Here is a 24,337-nt window from a genome sequence, read left to right on the forward strand (position 1 = left end):
CCAAAACACCTGCTCTACTTTTCAAGGTCGACATAGCGAAAGCTTTTGACTCCGTTTCCTGGGAGTGCCTTCTTGAACTCTTGGAAAAGAGGGGATTCCCTGTCCGATGGAGAAACTGGATTGCTTTGATCTTATCCTCTTCCTCCTCCTCGATTATCTTAAATGGGGTTCCGGGGCCTTTCTTCCATCATGAACGGGGGCTTCGCCAAGGTGACCCCCTCTCACCTTACTTGTTCATACTTGCGAGGGATACACTACATCGCCTCTTCGAGGTTGCCACTTTGGAAGGCAGGCACGCCAAGCTGCGTCTTTCGCTTTATGCCGATGATGCGGCCCTCTTTCTGAACCCGCACAGGGAAGAAGTGGACCTGGTGCTACAGATCATGGAAAGTTTTGGCGATGCCACTGGTTTGAGAATCAATGTGGCAAAAAGTACAGTGGCGGTCATCCGATGTGCGGCTGTAAACTTGGACGACACCCTTTCGAGTTTCAATGGCCAGAGAGTTAACTTCCCGCTGTCATACCTAGGGCTTCCGCTGATACTGGGACGCCTCAGACTTGGTTCATCTACAACCGACGCTGGACAAGATGAAAGCCAGGCTGGCAGGCTGGCAAGGGAAACTTCTCACTGCGGGTGGCCGAAGAGAATTGGTGCACTTGGTGCTATCCTCAATGCCTATATACCTGCTCACTGCTCTGAAAGTACCAAAGAAATTCATAAGAGAGTTGGACAAGTCGCGCATGCGTTTTCTTTGGGCGGGCAATCAAGATTGTCATGGTGCTAAATGCAAGGTAAACTGGCCTACAACCTGTCTACCGACGGAGCTCGGTGGTCTGGGCATTCTGGAGTTAGAACGCTTTGGAGGGTTGCGCTGGCTGTGGTACGAATGGACGAACCCGGAGAAACCGTGGTCGGGTGCTGATTTACCGGTGGATGACACTGATCGGGCACCTTTTGCGGCGGCAACCCGTGTCCAGGTGCACAATGGAAGGAAAGCTCTGTTCTGGAAGTCAAGTTGGCTGAATGGACTCGCCCCTGCCACTCTGTTCCCTCCCCTGTACAGGCACAGTAAGAGGAAAAACAGAACGGTAGCAGCAGCGCTGGCAGGAAACCGCTGGATCAAGGATATTTGCCACGATTTGTCCTCTGATCTGTTAACCGATTTCTTTGCCTTCTGGGCACAGATAGAGGAGCAGCACTTAAACTTGGAAGTTTCAGAGGATGACCAGATTTGGTGGAAACCGACGACGTCGGTGTTTACTCGGCTAAGTCAGCTTATGCTCTCCAATTCGAAGGACATGCGAAATCGCCGGTCGCGGCAAACACCTGGAAGCCTTGGGGACCGACTAAATGTAAGTTTTTCAGCTGGTTGCTGCTACAGAACAAGATTTGGACGGCTGATAGGCTACTACTTCGAGAATGGCCGAACTGTTACTTTTGCCCTCTGTGCGAGCGAAACCTGGAGACGGCCTTCCATCTGATGGTTGAGTGTCCCTACTCCAAGCAAATCTGGTCAGCTGCAGCAACTTGGGCAGGATGCCCCTCCCTTTCACCGGCCATTTGGTCTGCAAACTTCGACCTGCAGTCCTGGTTTTGCCATCTCCTCAAAGTTCAGCAACAGTATCGCAAAGGAGTGGGATCGCTGGTGTTACTGATCGTGTGGTCGCTCTGGCGAGAACGGAACAACAGAATTTTCAGGAAGGCGGAGCTGTCAGTTCCGCGTTTCATCTCCTTTCTGAGAGACGCAATCAGGATGTGGATCTTCGCGGGGGCCAAATTTCTTTCTTCTTTAGTTGGGCATATTTTTTGCGAGTAATCTCTTAATCTTTTGGGCCTGCCCAGCGTCCTGTATGGGCAGGAAGTTGTAATTGGCGCCCCCTGCCGCCTATAAACTCTGCTCTTCTTATTAATGAATGCTGGACATGTAACGTCCAGGTCTTTCAAAAAAGAAAAAAAAGACAACTACAAGACACTGTAAGCAACTAGAAAACACTTGGACGGAGACCAAATCCATCACATGCACTTGAGCTTGAAAGAGACGGAAGTAAGAGAGAAAACAGATCATCATTCACTAACCGATGCAAGGGCGACAAATTGTTGAATTTAACTTCAGAAGATGATATACTTTATCTTTTTCTTCCCTAGTTCTTCTTTCAATACCTGCTTAATTTGTTACTCCAGGAGATGGATCGACGCTGAGCGAGAGGGAGGCGCTTGAGCAAACTTAATTGATAACATGCGATCCATTAGTTGTGTTAGATAATCATCAGTCCTCTCTCTTGGACCAAGTTATGAGTTTTTGTTTTCTTTATAGAGGACAAGAAGACATTTTAACTTCTAATTCTGCTCCTCTTCTTCCTCACCTCACCTCTTCTCTCTCCACCGTTGGCTGTTGCTGCTGGCACCTTCAGCCATCACAATCGTGTCTCTTCCTTTTATTTTCCATTTCATCATCAACGTGAAACACTTATATATCGCTGGTTCCTAGGGTGTAAACCTGTGACCTTAGGTGCACCTCCAATTCTCGTTAGTTCAAACATTTATGCTACTTCTCCAAAATAAGATCCAATTTTAAAAGAATAATATAAATATTCGAACGAAAGAGGTTAGAGATGCACCTAAAGATCATCAATTTGCACCTCCAATGGTTCCATTTGATTATGTCGATCATTTCAAAAGAACATCATTACCAAGATGCACCGGCCGCTACCGTATGTCGTCATACCGATAACTATTTTTCTTCTGTGGGGCTGGTCCCTACCTCATGGCCGAGCAAGGATCAAGCAAATCGCGTCGCAATGACCGACTGATCGAAAGCGCCCGCATGTCCATATAGGTAGCTCGATCTTGTAGTATATTTTAATTTACATTTTGCTATTTTTGTTTCTTTAATCTTTTTTCTTTATAGACATTACTTATAGTATAAGGTTTATGATGTATAGACCATCCTATCGATTTTGTTCCGCATCCATTGTTGATATTGCAGTTGTGCAAAAGGAGTGTTTTGCCTCTTGAGTCTTGATGATGATGTTGTATCTACCGATAAGGACAAAAAGTGGGTATGCTACTTCTTCACACGGCCATCCGGTGGCTATATGACCGTGTCACTATTGGCGTATTAAATGAATTGATAGATTTGTGCCATTATGTATGTGAATGAATTTGGCACGTGCATTATAAACAAGTGGCTTAGACTGATGACACAATGAATGTGCGTCTCTTTCTCGGCCTCATGACCGGCCGGACGAGGATCAAGCAAATCGTATCATAGTGACGGATCGATTGAAACCAATGCAGAGTCTGCAACGAATGAGATGGCGTCATAAAGATGCATGCATGTTCATCCATTGTATGCTTAAAGGTAAATTTATATTCATAGAAAAAGTAGGAAAAAGTTCAATTTACACTCTCAAACTATCACAAAAGTCTAATTTTCAACCTTCAACTATAAAATTGGATAGTACAGACCATTCAACTATTAAAACCGAATAAATTTGACTCTTGTAGTGGTTTAAATATGGTTTTGTATTTTTTTAAAAAAATAAAAAATTCTAGTTAGATTAAAAAATAAAAAAATATTTTAATTTAGAAAAATATGAAACTAGTACCAAAATTTTCTAACAATATAACCTATCTATTATCGATGCTATATCTGAATCTTGTTTACAAAAAATAACAGATATAACTGCAAACAAACGCACACTAAGAATATAAAAAAATAGATTTGAATAACTAACAAGTAGAGTGACAATAGATAGATTATATTTTTAGAAAACGTTGGAATATGTTTTGTATTTGTCTAATTTAAAATGAATTGCTTATAAAATTTTTAGCTTAAATTTGAATATTTTTATTTTTTTATAAAATAAAAAACCACATTTGAAACCATTCAAGGGGTCTAACTTGTCCAATTTTAACAGTTGGATGACTCTCGTTATCCGGTTTTGCAGTTAAAGGTTGAAAATCAGACTTTTATTTGTACTTTTTAAAAAATTAAATTGATAAAGTGCTGAATGATATATATATTTTTCGAATAACTTGGGGGTGGGAGGTGGTGGAGAAATCCCCACCTACTCAATTAATAGCCTTGCCAAACAAGTGCGCCCCAGCATACCAAAGGTTGTACAAAATAAGGGGAAGGAGCAGAGAAAAAAGAGAAGAAATACAACACTAGAACAAAGAGGAAGAAATACAACACTAGACCTGAGCTTGGATGTTGGTTTTCCAAATCTCAAAATCAGGGCGCCGTTTCTTGTAGCGATGCTTCCATAGCTCAATGTACACAGCATTCATCCTTATGGTCGATATATATATATATATATATATATATATATATATATATATATATATATATATATATATATATATACATATATATATATATACATATATATATATATACGAAAATCCATTGTACACGTACTTGTAACTACTCCCATATATATCTCATAAATTTTCCAATATAATCACATACTTCGCGTACATACTCTTACATACTCTTCGTTAGGTTAGATACATTCTACGTTATGAGATAGCTACTCCCACGTATATATAAAATTCGTCCTATATATAGTAGAGATATATAGGGTGCGCTAGTTATTCAACGCGTCACTGCCAGCCCACGACCGACCCTCTTCAAGCCAACAAACCCCCGCGGCCGGAAAATACCATCTGCAACCGGGAAAAAAGCTACTGTGCATTTCCTGTTGGGAAAAGAGGACATCCGCAACCGGAAATGGGACGCAGGAGACATCCTATGACCGGAAAACAGGTCCGTTCTCTGTCAAACGTGGAATAGTTTTTTCTTGTCTGGAGAAGTATCCCGGTTTTCTAAATAAAAATACTTGATGTGACCGGAAAAATCCTAAAGAACGGATTTTACAGATACATGAATCACAAGTTTTTGCAATCATTCAATATACAATGTTGTAGAGGCAACTACCACAGATTTTTCTCACTCAAAATTTCCAAAGATTAACACTGAAGACTAACCATGAGCTAACAGAATGAATAACATGGATATATGTAAAGGAGAACAAACATAAAACAGTGCAGGCTAGCTAACGTGTAACACCTACTACTTAATTAAGATTAATGCAGATGAGTTCACACATCACATATGCAGCTACACACAGGCAGCTTCAGAATTGAAATTCGCAACCATAAATTTAGTGCAGATGAATGCATATGGGCATGCTCGTCCACAGCTACAGAGAGCTTCATGTTTAATTGCCCATACTATCGCTATCAGATTCAGTACATGTCTGCAACTGCATTCCCACGACATTAATCCTTTACTAAGCTCGTTCGCAGGTCCAAATTAGCTGGCCACACCAGCTGATCTTAAACTGATGGCATGGTACTGTATTTTCAGTCAAACTGACTAATCACTACACAACAGAGAACACCAATTAAATATGACTAAAAATCTAGAAGCTAGACATGCAAATGGTACCTTTTCGATTTGCCAGTCTTATTAAATCCATCAAGCATCAGCACTGCGTTTCCTTTCAGGAGGAACAGGTATGAAATCTGGTAACAGATATGGCCAGTAAAATTTATTGAAACAATCATGTAAATCCACAAAATACCATAGACTATTCACCTGACACTAATACCAAATCGAAAAATTATCCGGCAAGAATGAATTGGAGGGGAGGGGACTTGCGCGCAGAGACTTACCACGAGATTCCTTCTGCGTCAGATATTGTGTCAAATTCGTGTAGATGGCTCCGTTGTGGATTCCAAACGCCAGCTCCCACATACCGGGGAGGCACGCCAGCTCCCCGCGTCGAGGGCCGGAACTGATCTGTGCAGACCTGCACCTCGCTTGGTCGTGCTCAATCTATCACGCCGCCGGTTCTTGGCCGAGATCCGCCGCACCTCCTCTCTTTGCCTCGATCTGGTGACGCCGACGAGCACCACGAGATCCCCCCGCTGCGGCACCACCCGCGGTTGCTGAGAAGAATGGGAGGCACGCGGCGGATAATGCAGCAATGAAAACCGCCCATCAGCACGATCTCTCCATGAAATATCTGCCAACTCGACAAATTGGTCAAGATTCCGGTTTGCGGTATGCAATTTTCTGTCTACTCAACCCAGGGTGTTAAATAGATATGTATATGTATATATGTATGTATGTACGTACGTACACATACACAATGATAGATAGATATATATGGATCCTTTTCTCGGCATCGTGGCCGGCCGAGCTTCGATCAAGACGTTGAGCGACAGAGATGTTGTGAGCCTGTTGTTCATCCGCCCGGCCACGTTATGATCACTACGGGAAACGGCTACTTTGCCGAGTGTCAAAAACGCTCGGCAAAGCTCCAAAAATACTCGGCAAAGGCTTTACCGAGTGTTGCACTCGGCAAAGGACACACGGAAGAGAAAATATCGGCAAAGGGGACTTTGCCGAGTGCATTTCGTCGGGCACTCGGTAAAACCTTTGCCGAGCGCAAAGTCCCGCACTCGGCAAAATTTAAAAACCGTGACGGAGCAGGGACATAACAGACGATTTGCCGAGTGCCCGACGAAATGCACTCGGCAAATCGTCCGTTATGTCCCTGCTCCTCCGTGTCCTCTTGCTGCCCCACCTGCGCCTCCTCCTCCTCCGCCTCCTGCGGGGGCACCTGCGTCGTCCCCCTCCTCCTCCCCCTCCTCCTCTCAGACGACCCAGATGTAGTTGACCTAGCCCTCTGGTAAAGCGACCTAACGCTCCTCAACCCACCGCCTACCATCTTTGTTCAATCACCTGCAATTAAGAAGAGTAAAGTAATAAGTACAGATAAACAAGACGTACTTAGAAAGAGATGCAAAATAAATTAAACATAAATGCATAATAATATAGTATTATATTGATTAAAAATAATCTTCACAATCGGGATTTGCTGGATCATAAGTCTCATCATCACTATCAATCAAATCATACCATCGTCCGTGAAGGCGTCTCGGCTCAGGCTATACTGCGACTTTAACGCCATTATACGTCCAATGGCATCCAATTGAGAAACCTTTGTCTGTCCGTGAAGGGGTTTCTGTGCCGCGGCAAACATGTCGTAGAACACCTTTGCAGTTGCCTCTGGCTCCTCCTCCGTATGTCCTTCAACAAATTGTGCCTCGTGATAGTCATGTAACATTTCCGCTACCCCGGCATCGGCATCATAATCCTCGACACGTTGTCTCACCACCTCCTCTCTCATACGATCGGCTTCACCGTGGAAGACCCACTGGGTATAGCCTGCCGTAAATCCATTCAAACAAAGATGTTCCCCATGACCTTCTTCGTTTGTCTTTTTATGTTTGCACATTTGCTGCATGGACAGAAAATTCTACTAGCTCCTTTAGCAGCTTCGCCAAACACCCGTTCCAAGAAAGACTCGGTCTCGTTGATCCACTCATCGGTGACTTGACCCCGACTTAAGTGGCCAGTGTACATCCACTTACGATCTTCCATCCTCTAAATATGCATTGGAAAGTAATATCAATTTTATATGACAAAATTTAGCCCTAGCTCATCTCTTTGTGTGTTCCAAACGAGCATACACGCGCGTGCAAACAGCATGCAGCAGTGCTGGGAGGAGGAGGAGGAGAGGAGGGGGACAGCGATGCAGAAGGCATGTAGCGAGCTCAAGTGCCAAGCAGACCAGCAGGGACATCATTGCATGCAAGGCGAAAACAAGCGGATCATACGGCTCATCATGCCCGCACAAACCGGCGCCCCGGTCCTTCATGCCATGCCCGGCAGTGCGTGCATCCACAGCTATCTTGTCAACTCCCCCCCAAAGTTGCAAGATAAGCAAGAAGTTATGGCTGTTACGAGCAAACCATTGAACTGAAAGCCATGTTATGATTACCGATTCTACAGCTTATTTAAATAAGCATTTCAACATCTTATGTCAAACGTTTTTGACTACGACCGATTTTCTCGACTTTCTCGTTGCTGACTGAAAAGAAAATGAGAAACGGAATTGAAACCTGGTGGAACATGAACGGATGCAGTACCTGCAGCGGCCGGAGGCGCGGCCGCGCGGGCCGGGGGCGCGGCCTACGGCGGGGGGGGGGGGGGGTGGGGCGGGCCGGGGCGCGGCCGGCGGCGGGGGCGCAGGCCGGGGGCGGGGCCGGGGGCGGGGGCGGGGGCCGGGGGCGCGGCCGGCGGTGGGGCGGCCGGCGGCGGGGGCGGGGACGCGGAGCCGGCGGGGTCGGGGGCGGGGCGGCACACGGAGTGAAAGTGTGTGGATAAGGTGGGAGGGAGGCGGCACATATTCAAAACCTTTGCCGAGTGCCAGATCAGCGGCACTCGACAAAGGTCTCTCTTTGCCGAGTGCCAGATAAGCGGCACTCGGCAAAGAAATCACAGTTTTTTTGTCAATTTATTGAATTTCTTGTATTTATTGAAATTTGAACTACAAGTCACATAAATAATGGAAAACAATGAATGAAAAAAATGATATTCACATTATCGAAGGATGCGTTGAGACCTTATCGAGAAAAAAATTAGAAATTTCAAATTTGTTGTCCACGAAACATGACGACGAACTTCTTATCCAGTTGTTTTTAAAATGTATAAAAAACAAATATGGTCCGAAAATTATGAAACTTGTCGAGATGTAATAATATCACATGGGGAAGCTGTGATAAAATTCTGATGATGTTTCGTGAAAGTTAAAACATACGATGCTTACAAATTGAAAGTTCTCCAAAAAGATGTATGATTTTACGTGAAACCCGATTAGGTGTTAAGCATCGTAGATGTCAAACTTTTACGAAATCTTATACAAATTTTATCACAGTGTCCTCACATGATAACATGATATCTCGACAAGTTTCATAATTTTCCGATCAAATTTGCCTTTTATACAATTTAAACACGACTTGAACACAATTTAGTCGCCATGTTTCGTGAATAGTAGGTTTGAAATTTGTGGTCCTTTCTTCGATAAGGCCTCAAAGCATGCTCATTAACATGAATAACAATTTTTCATTCGTTTTTTCCACTATTCGAATGACCACGCAGTTCAAATTTGAATTATTCAAGAAATTCAATAAAATGAAATAAATTGTCAAAATAAGCAAACACTTCGATAAATGAACCTAAATTACATATCTTATTGAGAAGAATGTAGGATGGCAATAGAAAAAATTTTAGACAAAATAAAGAAAAAAATATGTATATTTTGCCGAGTGTCTTGCCCAGGCACTCGGCAAAACGACTCTTTGCCGAGTGTCTTGGACTAGGCACTCGGCAAAGACTCACGCTGTTAACTACCGTCACGTCCTGACACGCTTTTGCCAAGTGTCATCCTTTGCTGAGTGCTGCACTCGGTAAAGAGGATCTTTGCCGAGTGCCCGATATTTTACGCTCGGCAAATATCTAGACATTCGGCAAAATCCTCTTTTCCGGTAGTGGATGGTGGTGGTTGCTTCGTTCTATACATCTTCCCTATAAATAGCGGTGGCGTCGATGGTCGTACACCGAGGAGCGAGGCATCAAGATGGGCGGTGGTGGTCGTAGGTTGGTGCCTGCTGCCTTCGTGGCGGCGGCGCTCGTGCTCGTCGTCGCCGCCGTCTTCGTCTCGTCGGCTGAGGCGGAGACCGCCGCCGCCTCCCTTCGCGGCGGCGGGCCGTTCGACTCCATCTTCGCCTTTGGCGACTCCTTCACGGACACCGGCAACAACCCCGTCGTCTTCGGGTGGTACGACATCTTCGATGTCGTCATGCGCCCTCCCTACGGCATGACTTTCTTCGGCGGCCTCCCCACCGGTCGCAACTGCAACGGCCGCCTCGTCATCGACTTCATCGGTGAAAAACTAGCTCGATCGATCGATCGACCGACCAACCTGCTTGCCTATCTCTATCTCATGGTGATGATTTATTTGATTTTTCAGCGCAAGGCCTGGGCCTGCCTCTCGTGCCGCCGTACCTGTCGCACAAGGGGAGCTTCCGGCAGGGCGCCAACTTCGCCGTCGGAAGCGCCACCGGCCTCAACTCCAGCTTCTTCCACATCGGCGACGCCCCCGGCGCCAACCCGTTCCCTCTCAACATCAGCCTCGAAGTGCAGCTTGGCTGGTTCGAGGAGCTCAAGCCTTCCTTGTGCAAAACGGACCAAGGTTACATATATATAAATGGACAGATCGAGCTCAACGGCTCAACCAAACATACACACTTGATGTGCATATATAATCAAATAAATGGACAGTGTGCTGTGCTATTTTTCCACTGCAGAGTGCAAGGATTTCTTCGGCAGATCACTCTTCTTCGTGGGTGAATTCGGGATCAACGACTACCAGTACTCCTTTGGAAAGAAGAGCATGCAGGAAATCAGAGCATTCGTCCCAGATCTCATCCAGACCATCTCCATGGGAGCCGAGGCAAGAGCACTTTGACTGAAGATGCTGATCCTGTCACTCCTTTTCATACAAGTTTCTTTTCTTTTCATCTCTTTCCTCTTCCAGCAAACATGCAGCTCATTTCCATACAAGTTTCTTTTCTTTAGACACTTTAAGCATCTACATACCGTGTTCAGTCTTCTTACATTTTGACATCATGAAAACTTATGCAACAAGCAGAGAGTGATAAAGCACGGGGCCAAGACTCTGGTCATCCCCGGGATGATCCCGTCCGGATGCGCGCCGCCGGTCCTGGTCACCTTCGCCGACTCCGACGCGTCGGAATACGACGCCGCCACCGGCTGCCTCAAGGAGCCCAACGAGATCGTGACGCTACACAACTCGCTGCTGCGGGACGCCGTCGAGAAGCTCCGGGCGAAGCACCCCGACGTGGCCATCATCCACACCGATCTCTTCAACCACGTCATGGAGATGGTTCAGTCGCCTGAAAAGTTCGGTCAGTAGTTCATCAGATTGCACTTCAAGATCCACCGTCCGAACCTATTGACACCTTTTTGAATTTGAGCAGATTTTACTTAAGGTGAGTTCAAACTTCAAACTTGTGGCTGCAGGGTTTAAAAGAGACGCTCTCACCATTTGCTGCGGAGGACCTGGGAGGTACCACTACAACCTGTCGGTCGTCTGTGGCGACGAAGCTGCAACTACATGTGAGGATCCATCCACCCGTCTGTTCTGGGATGGTGTCCACCTGACGGAGGCGGCTTACCACTACATCGCTGAAGATTGGCTCAACACCATAGTAGGCAGCGTGTCTGCAAGAGCTAGCTCTTAAATGAGCTGCTGCCTGCGTCTGAATGGGACGCATGGAGTCATCGACACGTACGGTTGCTGAATTGCACAATATTGCTGTACCAACCATATCACTGCATGCAACCTTAAACAAGATGACTGTAATAAAATGGGTTTGAATGGACTATTGAATAAAATTGTTGTTACGTTGATACCCGCGTAAGGCCGCAGATCAGCCCGCATAGCTGAAGCGGCTCTTGGCGGCCAGCCCGCAAGGCCCAGCGAGATCGAGAAGAGAGGGCGCCGGCCGGTGCACAATATTGCTGTACCCAGCGAGATCGAAATCAGTTGGCTTTCTATTGTTTGCGCACACTGATGGGGATCCCCAATCTTCTCCGCTTCCTGAAGCCGTTCATCGAGCTCGTGCACATCAACAAGTACGCCGGCAAGCGGGTAAACAGATCCCCATCCCACCTCTCGCTCTGCAGTTTCTCTCGCATTTTCCATCCTTCTTGATTTCTTGGCATTTTGCGCTGCATCTGCCTACTCCTGGCTCCACAAAGGAGGTTCGATTCGATTGTATAGCTGCAATGTATTGACTAGTACTGGTAGGGATTCCTTTGGCAGTATTTTTTAACATATTTTGTTTGTTTCATGGTATTTCAGCATATTCTTGTAGTATGGAGCTGTGTATGGACCCCAAGAGCTAGCGCTGCAGCCAGGCGCCACATCAGCTACTTCATGCACCACATTATGTGTAGCTTTGTCATTTGCGTCGTCAGCTTATGTGCTTTGATGGTTATAATTTGCGGTGATTTGGGATTATTTCCTTCGTTAGCTTGCTAGCATCCATGAGGCATTTCTCTTTGTCAGTGCATACGGGGCCTTGGGTTTTAGTTGTCTTGTTTTAAGGCTAAATTGGAGCTGGGCTGTCCTCATTACCTAAAAGGCTAAAACCAATTATTGTTGTACTCATAGCCCATCAACAATTTGATAGTTGTATAAGATTGCCCTGCTATTTAGATTTCTTTGGGGTCTATTATAAGAAGGTTATTATGCGATTCCAAACACCTAAGCTGTACATTTAAGTCTTATTGCTATTTACATTCAGGAAGAGGGAACTCAGTTTGAATATATTGTCGTTTTGGACATTGCCATGCAGCCATGCTGTGAAAACTTTGATCATTATTTTTCTCTGTGTATGTTATCGAAAATTATTTAAATATATAACGTCAATCTACTGAAATCATTTCCATGTGAATATATTTGTTTACTGCTCTTATCTCTGAATATATTTGTTTACTGCTGTTATCTCTGAATATATGTTTACTCCTTGCCTACAATATTGGTACTGAGTATTTTACTCCTTGCTTACAAAGTCACTAATATGTTTACTGCTCTTATCTCTGAATATATTTGTTTACTGCTCTTATCTCTGAATATATTTGTTTACTCCTTGCCTACAATATTGGTACTGAGTATTTTACTCCTTGCCTACAAAGTCACTAATATGTTTACTGGTCTTATCTCTTAATATATTCAGTACTAGTTCAGTGTACAGGTCAACATGGACACACAGGAGAAGGTGCCAAGCTCAACAGAAAGGCAAAAGCTTCGTGTTATACTAGCCAGCTTGTTCGTGCTGCTCCAAGATGATGCTATCCTAGCGACAAGATTGATAGTAGCGGTGAATTGCCTGCTCTGTTTTAACCTGGCTACAATTTTCTGTTGCATTTTACATTTTAATAGTTTGTTAGACTGCAATCGAAGAAGCTGCAGCAGCATGATTGCTAAGCCACGTAGAGAAAGAATGAGCAGAAAAAGTGATGGATCCAAGTGCAGGGCTAATAGATTAGTGTGTTGTCTGAACAATGACCTTGACTTCTTGTTATGAGCTAGATAGAAGCGATCTCCCACCTTGCCACGGGCCCAGGTCAATGCTTTTCAAAATTGCAACTGCGCCCTATCAGACCAGTTGAAAGTGATCAAATTAATCAATCTCATCCTTTCAAACAAAAAAAAAGTCGAGAGTACGATGTAAATGTAACACCCATGTACATACATACACTCCAAGCAACCATCTTTATTCAACTCTCGTGGTAATAATATACATACGGCTTAGTAGACGTATAAATACATGGATGACTAGCTACCCATCTGTACTTCTAGTGCCTGGTGTAGAGTGTGACGTTGGTCCACCGCGACTCCATGCAGCTGGACTGGTCGTGGTGCTGCATGTACACCCCGAACTTGAAGTAGTAGGAGTCGCTGGGGATCACCCTGGTGCTGAACCTCTCCTCGCCGTCGACGTACACGGCCACCGTCGACGCGCCGACGTCGTGGACGACGTTGAGCCGGAACCACCGGTCGTAGATGCCGGGCTCCACCGCCGCCCCGCTGTAGAAGCGCAGGACGCCGTCGTAGACGTGCAGCATCAGCACGGTGGAGTGCGCGGCGCCCTCCTCGTTGTGGATCTGCATCACCGACACGCCGGAGGTCCCCGACGGCACGTAGCCGTAGCCCTCGAACTGCCACACCCCCGACGAGTAGTCGTGGCCCTGCATGCAAACAGATCGAGAGGATGCGATCGATCAGATTGGTGGTGGTGTGACGGTGACGCCATGGCCGACGAATTGCTTGCATGGAACGCCGCCGGCCGGTCATGAACGAGAGTGTGATAGATCGAGGTGTGCTTATTAATTATTACCCGGATCTTGACTTCGGATCGGGGGTTGGTGTGGGTGGCGGTGTTGAAGGGCTTGTCGTCTTTGTACACCCAGAACGTCCGCACGCCGTCGCGGTACCGGAACCGCTGGCTCTCCGGCACGTTGTACGGGCTCTGCACCACGAAGTCGCCGTCGGCGAGCTCCACCTTCTCGAACCCGGCGGTGGGGTTCCCGCTACCGCCGCCGCGGCGGGCACCGGCCGCGGCCAGGGCATGGAGGAACGTGGCCATAGCCACGACAAGCACTAGGAGATGAAGCCAAGAACCTCTAGGAGAGGCCATTAGTTATTTCAATCTTCTGCGAGCAAGGATGATCGATGAAAAAGCAGCAGCCAGCAGGTATCAACAGTTCTTGATCTCTAGCTAGCTGGCTGTTGTCTTGGTTCAGATCGATCGATTTGCTTGCTTGCATTGGAAGGACGATCGACTGATCGAGGTTAAATAGCAATCAGTCTCGCCAGTCAGTTCGAGCCAGATGATTGGCGTGTGGATGCATCTTTGAAGCAGCTCGCGTTCACTTTGTTTGACGCGCATTGGGATGCACAATACGTTCCATGCAGGTGTGCGATTGGATATGCAGTCATTTTCTGCTGGGCGTGCTCCCTCGGGCTTGGGGTTTCAGATTCAGAGAACAAGAGAGTGCAAAACGGACACAAGCGCACACCCTTGATACTCGGCTACGGCGTACGTCACTGCACACCGTGCTTGAACGAGATTCCTGCATCGTGGACTCCTATGTCCATATACTGTGCCATTTTGTTGGGAATACGGCGGGTTTTTTCTACTAAAAAAGGCTCATGGTTATCCCCGTCTGCTGGCAAAGCTTTGCGTAGCTGCTAGCTTGTTTCGGAAAGAGAATATATATATTTTTCACAAACCCGTTTGGCAAACTCCAGCTCATATATGAGACTTATAAACTAAAATAAAGTGGTTTAAGCAGATATCTAAGTCTACCTATAAAATGCTAGTTTGGTAGGGCTCCAGTTGTGGCTGAAACAGCTCCAGCAGCGGCTCCTCTGATAGAACGGCTTCTCTGATGGAGAAGGAGTCCTTTTGGAAAATTTTCGGTAGAACTGTTTCTCCTACTTTTTCATGAATACATGGAAGATGTCAAATGTCCAATGTGTCCCTAGCTATATGACTCGTTGTACATATGGATATTAATTTTTATTTTCCTACAATTTATAATGTAATTTTATAATATTATAATTTTATATGAAATAACATAGTAATGAATTATAGACTAAATCAATAATTTCTTTTTTTTCTTTTCCCCCTTATTTTTATCAATTTTTCCTACCTTTCTTTTCTCATCTCCCCTTTTCTACCTTCCTCCATTCAACCTTGCTCCTTTATCCTTTCCCGACACAAGTTATGTATAGGTTATGGAATATGGAATATTCTAAAGCCAAGACGCACATGGAAACATTGGGGGCTCTGTATTTGCTATGGACTCTGTTATGGCTTTAGCTTCAATTGGATACGGACTCTTTTGGGTAGTTTAGAACGTTGCATCTTCATTGAATTCCACATGGACTCTTCTGGTTAGTTTGGAGCGTTAGATCTTTATTAAATCTAACAGGGAAAATCCTTCTCTTTTTTAGATTAATGTGAAAATTTCTAGATTTTTTTGGTGAACATGGTGGTTGTTAAAATTTTAGATTAACATGAAAAAATCTTCGGTGAACATGGTAGTTTCTTTTAACACTGTAACAAGGGAGAAGTGTCGGCTTGGATGTAAGGATTTTAGTTTTTGAGGGATCCTTTTAAACATGGCAGCAATTAATTCCTCTTGTTGGGCCGTCATGTTCGCATTGGCCCGGACCATACCCCCACCACACGCGCTCCATTCATGGGCCTTTTCCTTTTTCAGCCTACTAAGGAAAAGTATGCTCTTCCTCATTCGAAGCGTGGCTAAACCCTAAACCCGCAACCGCGCTCGCCTTCCCGCCGCCGGCGAGCACCGTAGCCACCATGGCCGCCGCCGCCGCCGCCACGGAATACTCCATCGATCACAAGCTCTCCAAGCTCGTGGAGGGAGCTCGGCCGAGCGCCGCGGCCCTCCGCGCCGCCGCCCAGGCCGCTGACGCCGTCGCGGAGCTCATCAAGAGGGTGCCGCAGCAGCAGGCAACGCCGGAGGCAGCTCGAGGTTTCGTTAGGGACCTGGGTCTGGAAGGAGAGAAGCTCGCGTTCACCTTCCGGCCGCCGGAGGTGGTGCGGCTCGCTGGGAGCCACGTGGCCAGCGCGGTCACGAGGCCCGACGTCGCTGCCGACCTTCTCGTACGCTTGCCCAAGGTATGTGGGGTTTCGAATTAAGCCGTTTGATTCACTCCAATGTCTGGTTTAACATTGCGGTCAACAGAAGAACTGTTTAATTTTCACGAGAATCATTGGCGTTGTTCTGCCTCTGTGGTTATTGTGCATGCAAGTTACCTTCAAATTGCTAGTTTTATGTTGGATTTTTGGTACCTTGCTCAGGATATCGTCTTGTAAAGATTGTAGGTTTGGTTTAAAAAAGGCCCTCGTAGTAGTTCACGTATTGTTTGCACATCTTGTTCATTATAAGTTCTGCGTTCTGTCTAGTACAGTGGCTGGGAAGTCTCTATCGGTGTTCATTTTCACTTGCTGCAATGTTTCTGGCAAATAAATCACAGAGATTCTGCTGCTTAGTTTTGAGTGTAGTTCTTATACTCAAATGAACTAAAGGGAAGGTGCTGTTGGGGAATAATGATTTTCTTTATGTTGCTCTAGGTGCCATTAGTTTTCCTTCTTCACAAACATTTCACTTTAATCGATTGACAGTAAAGGCTGCTGAGCTATGCTATATTGTTCAATCGGTCCTGTCAACAATATTTTTTGTTGGTTGGAAGATTATAAGTATTATAAGTGCTCCTCTAATTAGAATAAGCTCTTTTTGTCAATCTAATGGATGGATTTATAAGGTTCTTGTTATTTGGAAGACAATAGCATGGTAGAGTCACAAAGATGCCTACGATGGAATATACCATCACAAATTCATAAGTCTCTTGGTATTTTAATGGAAAACTAGCTTGCTATGATCGCAGATCTTCTGGAATTTTTTTTGCATGCCAATGTGAATCAAGACCTAGCTGCTACTATTGGAAGCGATTAAACAAATTTGGGTTTTAGATTGTCCTGTGATTTATTTGTACATTTTTGCCACAGGAATGCTTCCATGAGAAGGATTTCCTAAATCACCGGTACCATGCAAAGAGGTGCCTTTACCTCTGTGTCATCGAGAAGAACTTGAGGTCCTCTCAGTTAATCCGCAAAGTTTCATGGTCTACCTTTCAAGATGAGGCTCGAAAGCCTGTGCTTCATGTATATCCAGGTTTCTCTTCTACCGATCTTTATTTTTTCACATCAAAGTGCCACTTGAAGCTGATACTTCTGTATGTAGCTTTTTCGTCATTACTCTCCCTCTCATTTCAAAACTTTCATTGGTGCAGCAACAGAAATTGCAGACCTTCCTGGGTTCTATGTCAGAATAATCCCAAACGCGAATTCTTTGTTCAATGTGTCAAAGTTGAATGTATCAACAAGAAACAATGTCCGTGCATATACCAAAGGTGATACGTGCTTTAAATATGATCGGTTCCACTCTGATGTTGATAACAGTACTTGTTCTTTGAAACTGTTGTCGTTGTACCATAGTTTTGGCATTTAACATAGTTTTATAGTTTTTTCTTTGAAACTTTGCCGATTGGATTTGTATTTCAGATGGCATAAACCTACCCACACCAAAGTACAATTGTAGCATTTTGGAGGATATGTTTTTGGAGGAAAATGCAGAATTTTTTAGCAGCACATTTGCTGACTGGAAAGCTTTGCAAGAGGCCTTGGTGTTAGTGAAAGTACACGTTTCTTCCTAAACTCTAGTTTGTTTATGTTTCTGCATGTGTTCTCTTCCCCTTGAAGGCAACCTAATAGTTTAGTTCAAATGCAGGTTTGGGCACGTCAAAGAACTTCAATATACACACATGATTGCCTCAATGGATACTTAATATCTGCCATCCTTGTGTTTCTTACTGTGGACTCTGGAGGAAGCATAATTACTAAATCAATGACCACAAGACAAATTTTCCGTGTCGTGATGAATTTTTTGGGTACATCCAAGCAAAAGAAAGTTGATTTTTATTTTAGGAATATTTGACCATGTTTACTCTATTGAAGCATATCTGTATTCTTGTAGCAACTTCCAAGGTGTGGGCAAAGGGTTTGGTGATTCAATCAATGAAGAAGCGTACAATCACCAAAGAGGTTGACACTTATGCACAAAGTCCATTGCTGAAAGCCATCATAAATATATTAGGCATCCTACCTGTATATAGAGAGTAAATGAAATAATATTTTGCATACAAAATCGTAATTCCTGCATATAGGTCTTTTTGCCTTAGTTTTTGAACATGGTAATATGGTATGACAATTTGGCATTCCATACTTAATTGCTTGTCTGGTCATACTTCACCATGGGTTACTGGAGTTGAGTGATAAAAATACTTGAAAGAGTTTTTTGGTTCACATGGGCACCTAATTCTGTATACAACCTTTGCACATAGTGCTATTGATTAGCGCAATAATATTGAGTAATTCTATATCCTTTTGATCTGAATCATGATATTCTGATGAAAAGTAAAATATTTCAGGACATTGCGAATTGCCTGAAAACATTTGATATTGCCATATGGGATATATCTGGCCACGTAAATCTGGCTTTTCGGATGACAAAGTCTGCTTTTGTAGAGGTATGTACTATGTACCATTGTGAAGCTACTCTAAAGCCACCAAACCCTTTTTCATTCAGCTTCCTTTTCCCTTTTATTTACATCTCATGTATTTCTAGTGAAATGCACAACCCTATTATATAATCCAACAATCCCTGCTAGATGTCTACTTTATTTTTTTCTAATTCTTCAGAATAATGCTCTCTACATATGTAATCAAGATTTCAAGTTTCTTTTAGTTGAACTATTTTAATCTCTGCTTTATTCCAACATCTTTTCTTGTTCAGCTTCAAGATGAGGCAGCTTGCGCGCTTAGTTGCCTTGATAAGTGCAGAGATGGTGGATTTGAAGAGCTTTTTATGACCAAAGTTGACTTTGGTGCTAAGTTTGACTCATGCTTGAGGTATGATGATTATGATGAATTACATTGTGGTGTTATTATGACTTTCACTTGAACCACTATCTGATTGAGCAATGCAGCATGTCCTCAGTCTGAGACTATCTAGTTACATTGTGCTTACATACTTGTGTGTGATAGTCTTAACTATTTTTTGTATATTTATATCAAAACTCCATGCACCTACAAAGTTTGGAATAAACATTTCTGTCCTACTTAACAGTGTCCCCAGGCCACACTTTGTATGCTATTTGCAATGTGCACATCTTCACAGAATCACAGTGTCATTGAGCCAATTTCTTTTTCTAGTATAATTCCCAGATTGGAGGCTTTCCCCTCAGCTAATCAAGTTCTCACTTGCATTGCTTTCTGTCAGGATAAACTTGAAAGATAACTCTAAAGTTACTTCATTAAGCTATTGTGTTGATGATGAATCTTGGAGAATTCTTGAAAAAGATGTTCAGTCTTTGCTGCAACAAGGACTTACAGATAGAACAAAGATGATCCGAGTCCTGTGGAGAAGCACACCTTCCGATTGGAAAATAATGGATGTATGTAATGTCAGCACTAGTATTCTTAACCTTTTTCTCCCTGCAATTCAATCCAATGACAAGCACGACTTTATAGGGTTTCTCAGAATTTGGTAGCAGTCCACTGCTCGTTGGCATAATGCTTAGCTCATTGGAAAAGAGTTTTCGTCTTGTAGATATTGGTCCAAACCCTGAGAACCGCAATGAGGTATTTTTCCTTTTCTAGAGTAAAGAACAATGATGAGCAGCAATTATTGCGATCTAACTCACTGATATGCATTGCTATTATAATCTCAAGGCTATTAAGTTTAGGAAATTTTGGGGAGAGAAAGCTGAACTTAGGAGATTCAAGGATGGAAATATTGCTGAAAGCACAGGTAACTCTTGCATCGTATTTTTGTTTACTCAGTTATCTTAAAAGTTAAAAGCATTAACGTCTTAATGAATCTTACTTCTGTAACTGCAGTGTGGGAATCTGAATCTTGGGAGAGACACACAATTATCAAAAGGATAACTGATTATGTGCTTGTGAAACATTTGTCGCTGCAGAAGGATGATTTGATTCATGTTGTTGATCAGCTGGACTTTTGCCTCTTAGTTGATGGCCAAGGTAAGTTCCAGATCTTTTTATGTTGTTGCTTTACAGTTAGAATGTCCTTGGTTTTGGGCTTAATAGGAATTATGCAGATCTGGTCTCATCTTCTGGAGCTTTGCTCGAAGCTTTTGATACTTTATCTAAGCAGTTACGTCTGTTGGATGATGTCCCTCTTAGAATATCTACCGTGCAACCCCTAGACTCAGGTTTGACACATCATCTTTTGTATAGTTTATGCAGAATTTTGTTTCTTACAAGCATGTGACTTTTCCTTTCATTTCACTTTTTCTTATGCCAGCTTTTAGGCATACTTCTGTGTTTCCTCCTGAACCTCATCCGCTGGCATATGGAAAGAATTCTCAGAGGCTGCCGAATTTAGCAACAACTTGCATTAGATCTATGGAAGTTATGATTCAGGTATAACCTTTTTTTAGTTGTGTTATATCACAAAATAGAATAATATAATCTTTCTTCAATAGTTTCATATATGGTGCTCATTTTCTCAGAAACTTGCATGTCATGATGTGTATCTGATAGAGCCAGGCTTCATTTTGGGATTTGTTTTTTCACAAATTTATTCCCTTTTCCACTATTTCAATAATAGCTAGAGGGATCTGGTAACTGGCCGTTGGATCCTGTGGCCATGGAGAAGACAAAGACTGCGTTTCTTTTGAAAATTGGTGAAAGGTATGCTGTCACATTGAAGGAAAAATAATTGATTGATTGAATTCTCTTTCTGTTCCATTTGCTCATTCTTGTTTAATTTCAGCTTGGAGGATCGAGGAATGTTTGTTTCCACCAGTGAAGATGAGGTGAATGTCCTTACGTCTGGATATTCATTCTTACTCAAAATATTTCATGAAAGAGGCTTAGTTTTGCAAAAGCAAGGTTAGCTTTTAATTACTATGTATTCAAATAATTTCTTATATTTGCTTATTAGCTACTGCAGAAAGATCAGTTCGATAATTTTATTTCATTGCCTCACAGCTGGTGATGATAACATTCAAACTGCTCTATCACAAGATAAGGTGCTTTTTCAACGGAGCCAACACTCGAGTATGATCAATGGGCTGCATGGCCGTTACCAGATATATGGACCAGTAGTCAGGTAACTGTCAGGTTCTGAAGGTTGTTAGTTAAATACCCCATACCTAAACATATGAAGCATACTAAGTAAGCTTGCATTATGTTCTTTTTTGTTTCAAAGGCTAGCAAAAAGATGGATATCTGCACATATGTTTTCTTCATTTATCTCAGAGGAGGCAGTTGAGTTGGTGGTTGCATATCTTTTTTTGAAGCCATTCCCATTCCATGCCCCTTCCTCTCGGGTTGCTGGGTTTCTCAGGTAAACTTCTGCAACCTTTTATTAGCCTCTGATTTTCTATCTGTATTGCTGCTCATTTTGTCAGCTTCATTCCATTTGTCGTACAGATTTCTTCGATCCTACCAGCTTAGTCATTTCTTGATTGCTGGAAAAAGTTTGGTTAGTAGTCCTGGTATAGGGGACAAAGGTTTTGTTAGAAATCTTGTAATCATCCTGTGAAATACACAATTTCCCCCTCTAAATCCATGTTCTCGGGTTGCACATAGTTAATTGAACATGTGGAGGAGTCACAGCAGCTAGAGTCCGAGCCAGGAGGATGTGGTCAGGGGTTTTGACCAGGAAAGGAGAGGGAATCATGAATGTTTAAGGGTATTTTAGGTGAGGAATGGTTGTCAGAGTTAAGAATTGTCAGAGGACCCAGCTTCCACTATATAAAGTGCCGTGTATCATTATCTAGGATAAGAACGAGTCTAGTCTCCTATCAGTACTACTTTCATTCATCCCTTTCGAGTCTAGTCTAGTTTGTTATACCTAAAGATAGCAGGCTTAAGGCTCACAAGGTTATTAGTCACCTTATTAGGTTTCTGTGCTGCTCTCTCTTTCTTGCTCTCTCCGTCCTTTTTTCCTACTTTACAAGTAGGTTATACCTTTGCAAGCCATGAAAGCTGTAGAAGTCCTCTGACCAATTACTACAAAAATGACAGGTTCCTGCTGTTATTATCCAGTTTTGACTGGACCTTTTCACCCATGGTTCTTGACATAAATAATGAATTCAATTTGAAGGATGAGAAGGAGATCAACGTCAGTTCTCTCTCTTTTTTCTTTTCATTTTTTAGTTAGCCCCCTAGCTCTTAACATAGTGATTTATACACTACAGGAAAACTTTATGATGAGCAGAAAATCTTATGAGCAAAATCCTCATGATATAGAGCCTGCAATGTTTCTTGCTACGTCATATGATAAAGCATCGGAAGCATGGACAAAACAGTCACCAAGCAAGTCGGTATGTGCTTTTATTTTCTTACAGCTGACAGGATAATTACTGTTGAACAATATCCATCAAACCTAAGCTATTGAAGTATAAGAGTTGAAAATGCAATCTATTTCCATTTTTATGCATAAAATGACATTTGTCCCTGTTTGTAGTATGAAATTCTTTCTTGCAATATGATATAGGTAGTCTCGCTGTTGAGACTTTAACCATGAATAGCATGTGTATTAGCCTATTAATGTTTTGGGTGGAGTTCTTTTATTTCATTTGTTCACCTTCTGTTCGTTTGTAAACTAGGTTCTTAAACGGATGGCTGCTTATGCTAAAAGCAGCGCTGAACTTTTAACAAATCTTATACTAAATGGTCAATCAGGGCAATATACGTGGGAGGTAACTTTATTCTTCTGCTGCTTCGTCGGCTCTATCTTGTTTAGTGTCTTTTTTCATCCTCAATATGAATCTTTGCATGCTATAGTGTCTGTTCCGAACACCTATGAACAATTATGATGCTGTTGTTCTCCTCCATCAAGAGAAGCTTTGCCGTCCTGATCATGTACTTTTCCCTGCTGATACTCCTAATGGTCAGTTTCACTTGCTTCCTGATTTCCCATAAGTTACTTGTTGCAGAGGTATTCTTTTTGCACAAATGCACCACAAAATAATAAAACATAATTAATTTGGTTAGCTGCATTTCTCGCTGACCAGACCTCGATTATTTTTTCGATACAGTACACAACCTTCATCCTATTTGTTCAGATGTAATCATTTTTTGTGAAAACCTAGCAGGTAAGTTGGTGATCTGGGGCAAACCCAGTAAAGATTTCCACCCCTATATGCCACTCAATAAAGGGGCTGTGAAAAGTTTGCATGATGCAAGAGATAAACTTATGGTAAACTTCGACCCAACTACATACTTCCTGCGAGACTTGAAGGTAAAATTGAAGCTGTTGACCTCTTGAAAAACATGTCCATCCATTTGCCAATAAAATTTAACATCTTCCTAATTACAGGACGCGTTCCCCAAGACCTTCAAGCTGTGGTATGGTTCAATAGGAGGAGACGCTGTTGGTCTTACGTGGGAGAACCCGAAGGTATTGGGGTCATAGAACATCAGTCTTTTAACCCCTTTTTATCTTCTCAGAGAGAGAAGATCCCTTTTACGCTCACGCTAAAGAGACTTGCGTTACTCTCTGTCCATTTTGCCAATAAGCACCATCGTGCAGAGCTTTTGTTTTTGTGTGCGTGCGCGCATGACAATGCGTAAGTTTTTAAGTTGTATCATTTTTTATGTCACAGAAGCGTGGCAGAGAGGAGGATGAAACTATGCCAGAGCCGACATCTATCCTTAAGGAGGTTGGAGACGTTGGTAAAGGTTTGGTGAGGGGTGTATATCTCCTGAAAGCACCAAAGCTTCAGTAAGCTACTTTGTGACGAGTTGAAGATCTTAAGAACCAGCTGATGCGCAAGAATGAAGGCTTTTTATTATTGGCAAGATAACACAACTTAACTGGTTTTCCCACTGGCAAGATAGAAACAAAGGTTCCAGGGCAGTGTTTGGGCATGCCGGCAATTGAGCAGATGTGGGAATGTAGTCATGAAGTCGTAATGTTGTGTTTACACTTTAGACTCGGCAACTGAAAAAATGAATCTAGGTTGTGGGGTCTGTATCCAAATTTTGATTGAGCAGTATATATCGAAATGTAATTTTGTTACATCTATCGCAGTGAAAATGCCAATCCTCAAACTGAAGTGCTAAGCTGTGTCTGGTTGGTTTCCCATGAAACGAGTGGGAGCTTGTAATGACTAAATTATGTGCCGATTTCTCATCATTTGGTTTTATACATTTTTGCTTTTCCAAGAGCCGTGGAAGACTGTATACGGTCGACAG

The 24,337-nt window shown here is 43.3% G+C and overlaps 3 protein-coding genes across 3 annotated transcripts; 2 read left to right on the forward strand and 1 right to left on the reverse strand.

Annotated features, from left to right (window-relative positions):
• The first annotated feature begins 9,470 nt into the window (after positions 1-9,470).
• Positions 9,471-11,354, forward strand: LOC112887827 (GDSL esterase/lipase At5g45910-like). The gene is made up of 5 exons (XM_025954095.1): positions 9,471-9,805; positions 9,892-10,113; positions 10,229-10,374; positions 10,573-10,849; positions 10,965-11,354. Exons 1-5 carry the CDS (start codon positions 9,499-9,501, stop codon positions 11,183-11,185), a joined length of 1,173 nt encoding a protein of 390 aa, XP_025809880.1. The 5' UTR covers positions 9,471-9,498; the 3' UTR covers positions 11,186-11,354.
• Positions 11,355-13,307: 1,953 nt separating this feature from the next.
• LOC112884421 (citrate-binding protein-like) lies at positions 13,308-14,098 on the reverse strand. Its single transcript, XM_025949802.1, has 2 exons — positions 13,850-14,098; positions 13,308-13,700 (listed from the first exon to the last, which is right to left on the reverse strand). Exons 1-2 carry the CDS (start codon positions 14,096-14,098, stop codon positions 13,308-13,310), a joined length of 642 nt encoding a protein of 213 aa, XP_025805587.1.
• A 1,667-nt stretch (positions 14,099-15,765) lies between these two features.
• Positions 15,766-24,278, forward strand: LOC112887585 (nucleolar protein 6). Its single transcript, XM_025953787.1, has 25 exons — positions 15,766-16,162; positions 17,054-17,219; positions 17,338-17,457; positions 17,609-17,742; positions 17,835-17,994; positions 18,081-18,148; positions 18,535-18,633; positions 18,900-19,015; positions 19,386-19,560; positions 19,637-19,747; positions 19,838-19,916; positions 20,006-20,149; positions 20,227-20,340; positions 20,433-20,551; positions 20,739-20,821; positions 20,904-21,022; positions 21,122-21,242; positions 21,342-21,479; positions 22,163-22,259; positions 22,336-22,461; positions 22,747-22,839; positions 22,925-23,030; positions 23,236-23,381; positions 23,460-23,540; positions 23,746-24,278. The coding sequence occupies exons 1-25, from the start codon at positions 15,842-15,844 to the stop codon at positions 23,866-23,868; spliced, it is 3,159 nt and encodes a 1,052-aa protein (XP_025809572.1). The 5' UTR covers positions 15,766-15,841; the 3' UTR covers positions 23,869-24,278.
• Positions 24,279-24,337: the final 59 nt, after the last annotated feature.

The sequence above is a fragment of the Panicum hallii genome, chromosome 3 (genome assembly GCF_002211085.1).
Source record: "Panicum hallii strain FIL2 chromosome 3, PHallii_v3.1, whole genome shotgun sequence".
Lineage (NCBI taxonomy): Eukaryota > Viridiplantae > Streptophyta > Magnoliopsida > Poales > Poaceae > Panicum > Panicum hallii.

Bases quoted from the DNA above. Each gene is read 5' to 3' on its own strand.
- LOC112887585 (XM_025953787.1), top strand. From the start codon at position 15,842: ATGGCCGCCGCCGCCGCCGCCACGGAATACTCCATCGATCACAAGCTC. The intron at 19,016-19,385 runs GTATGATGATTA...GCTTTCTGTCAG, and splicing joins AAGTTTGACTCATGCTTGAG to GATAAACTTGAAAGATAACT. The intron at 23,541-23,745 runs GTATTGGGGTCA...TTTATGTCACAG, and splicing joins TTACGTGGGAGAACCCGAAG to AAGCGTGGCAGAGAGGAGGA.
- LOC112887827 (XM_025954095.1), top strand. From the start codon at position 9,499: ATGGGCGGTGGTGGTCGTAGGTTGGTGCCTGCTGCCTTCGTGGCGGCG. The intron at 9,806-9,891 runs GTGAAAAACTAG...TTGATTTTTCAG, and splicing joins CCTCGTCATCGACTTCATCG to CGCAAGGCCTGGGCCTGCCT. The intron at 10,850-10,964 runs GTCAGTAGTTCA...TTGTGGCTGCAG, and splicing joins TCAGTCGCCTGAAAAGTTCG to GGTTTAAAAGAGACGCTCTC.
- LOC112884421 (XM_025949802.1), bottom strand. From the start codon at position 14,098: ATGGCCACGTTCCTCCATGCCCTGGCCGCGGCCGGTGCCCGCCGCGGC. The intron at 13,701-13,849 runs GTAATAATTAAT...GTTTGCATGCAG, and splicing joins GATCCGAAGTCAAGATCCGG to GGCCACGACTACTCGTCGGG.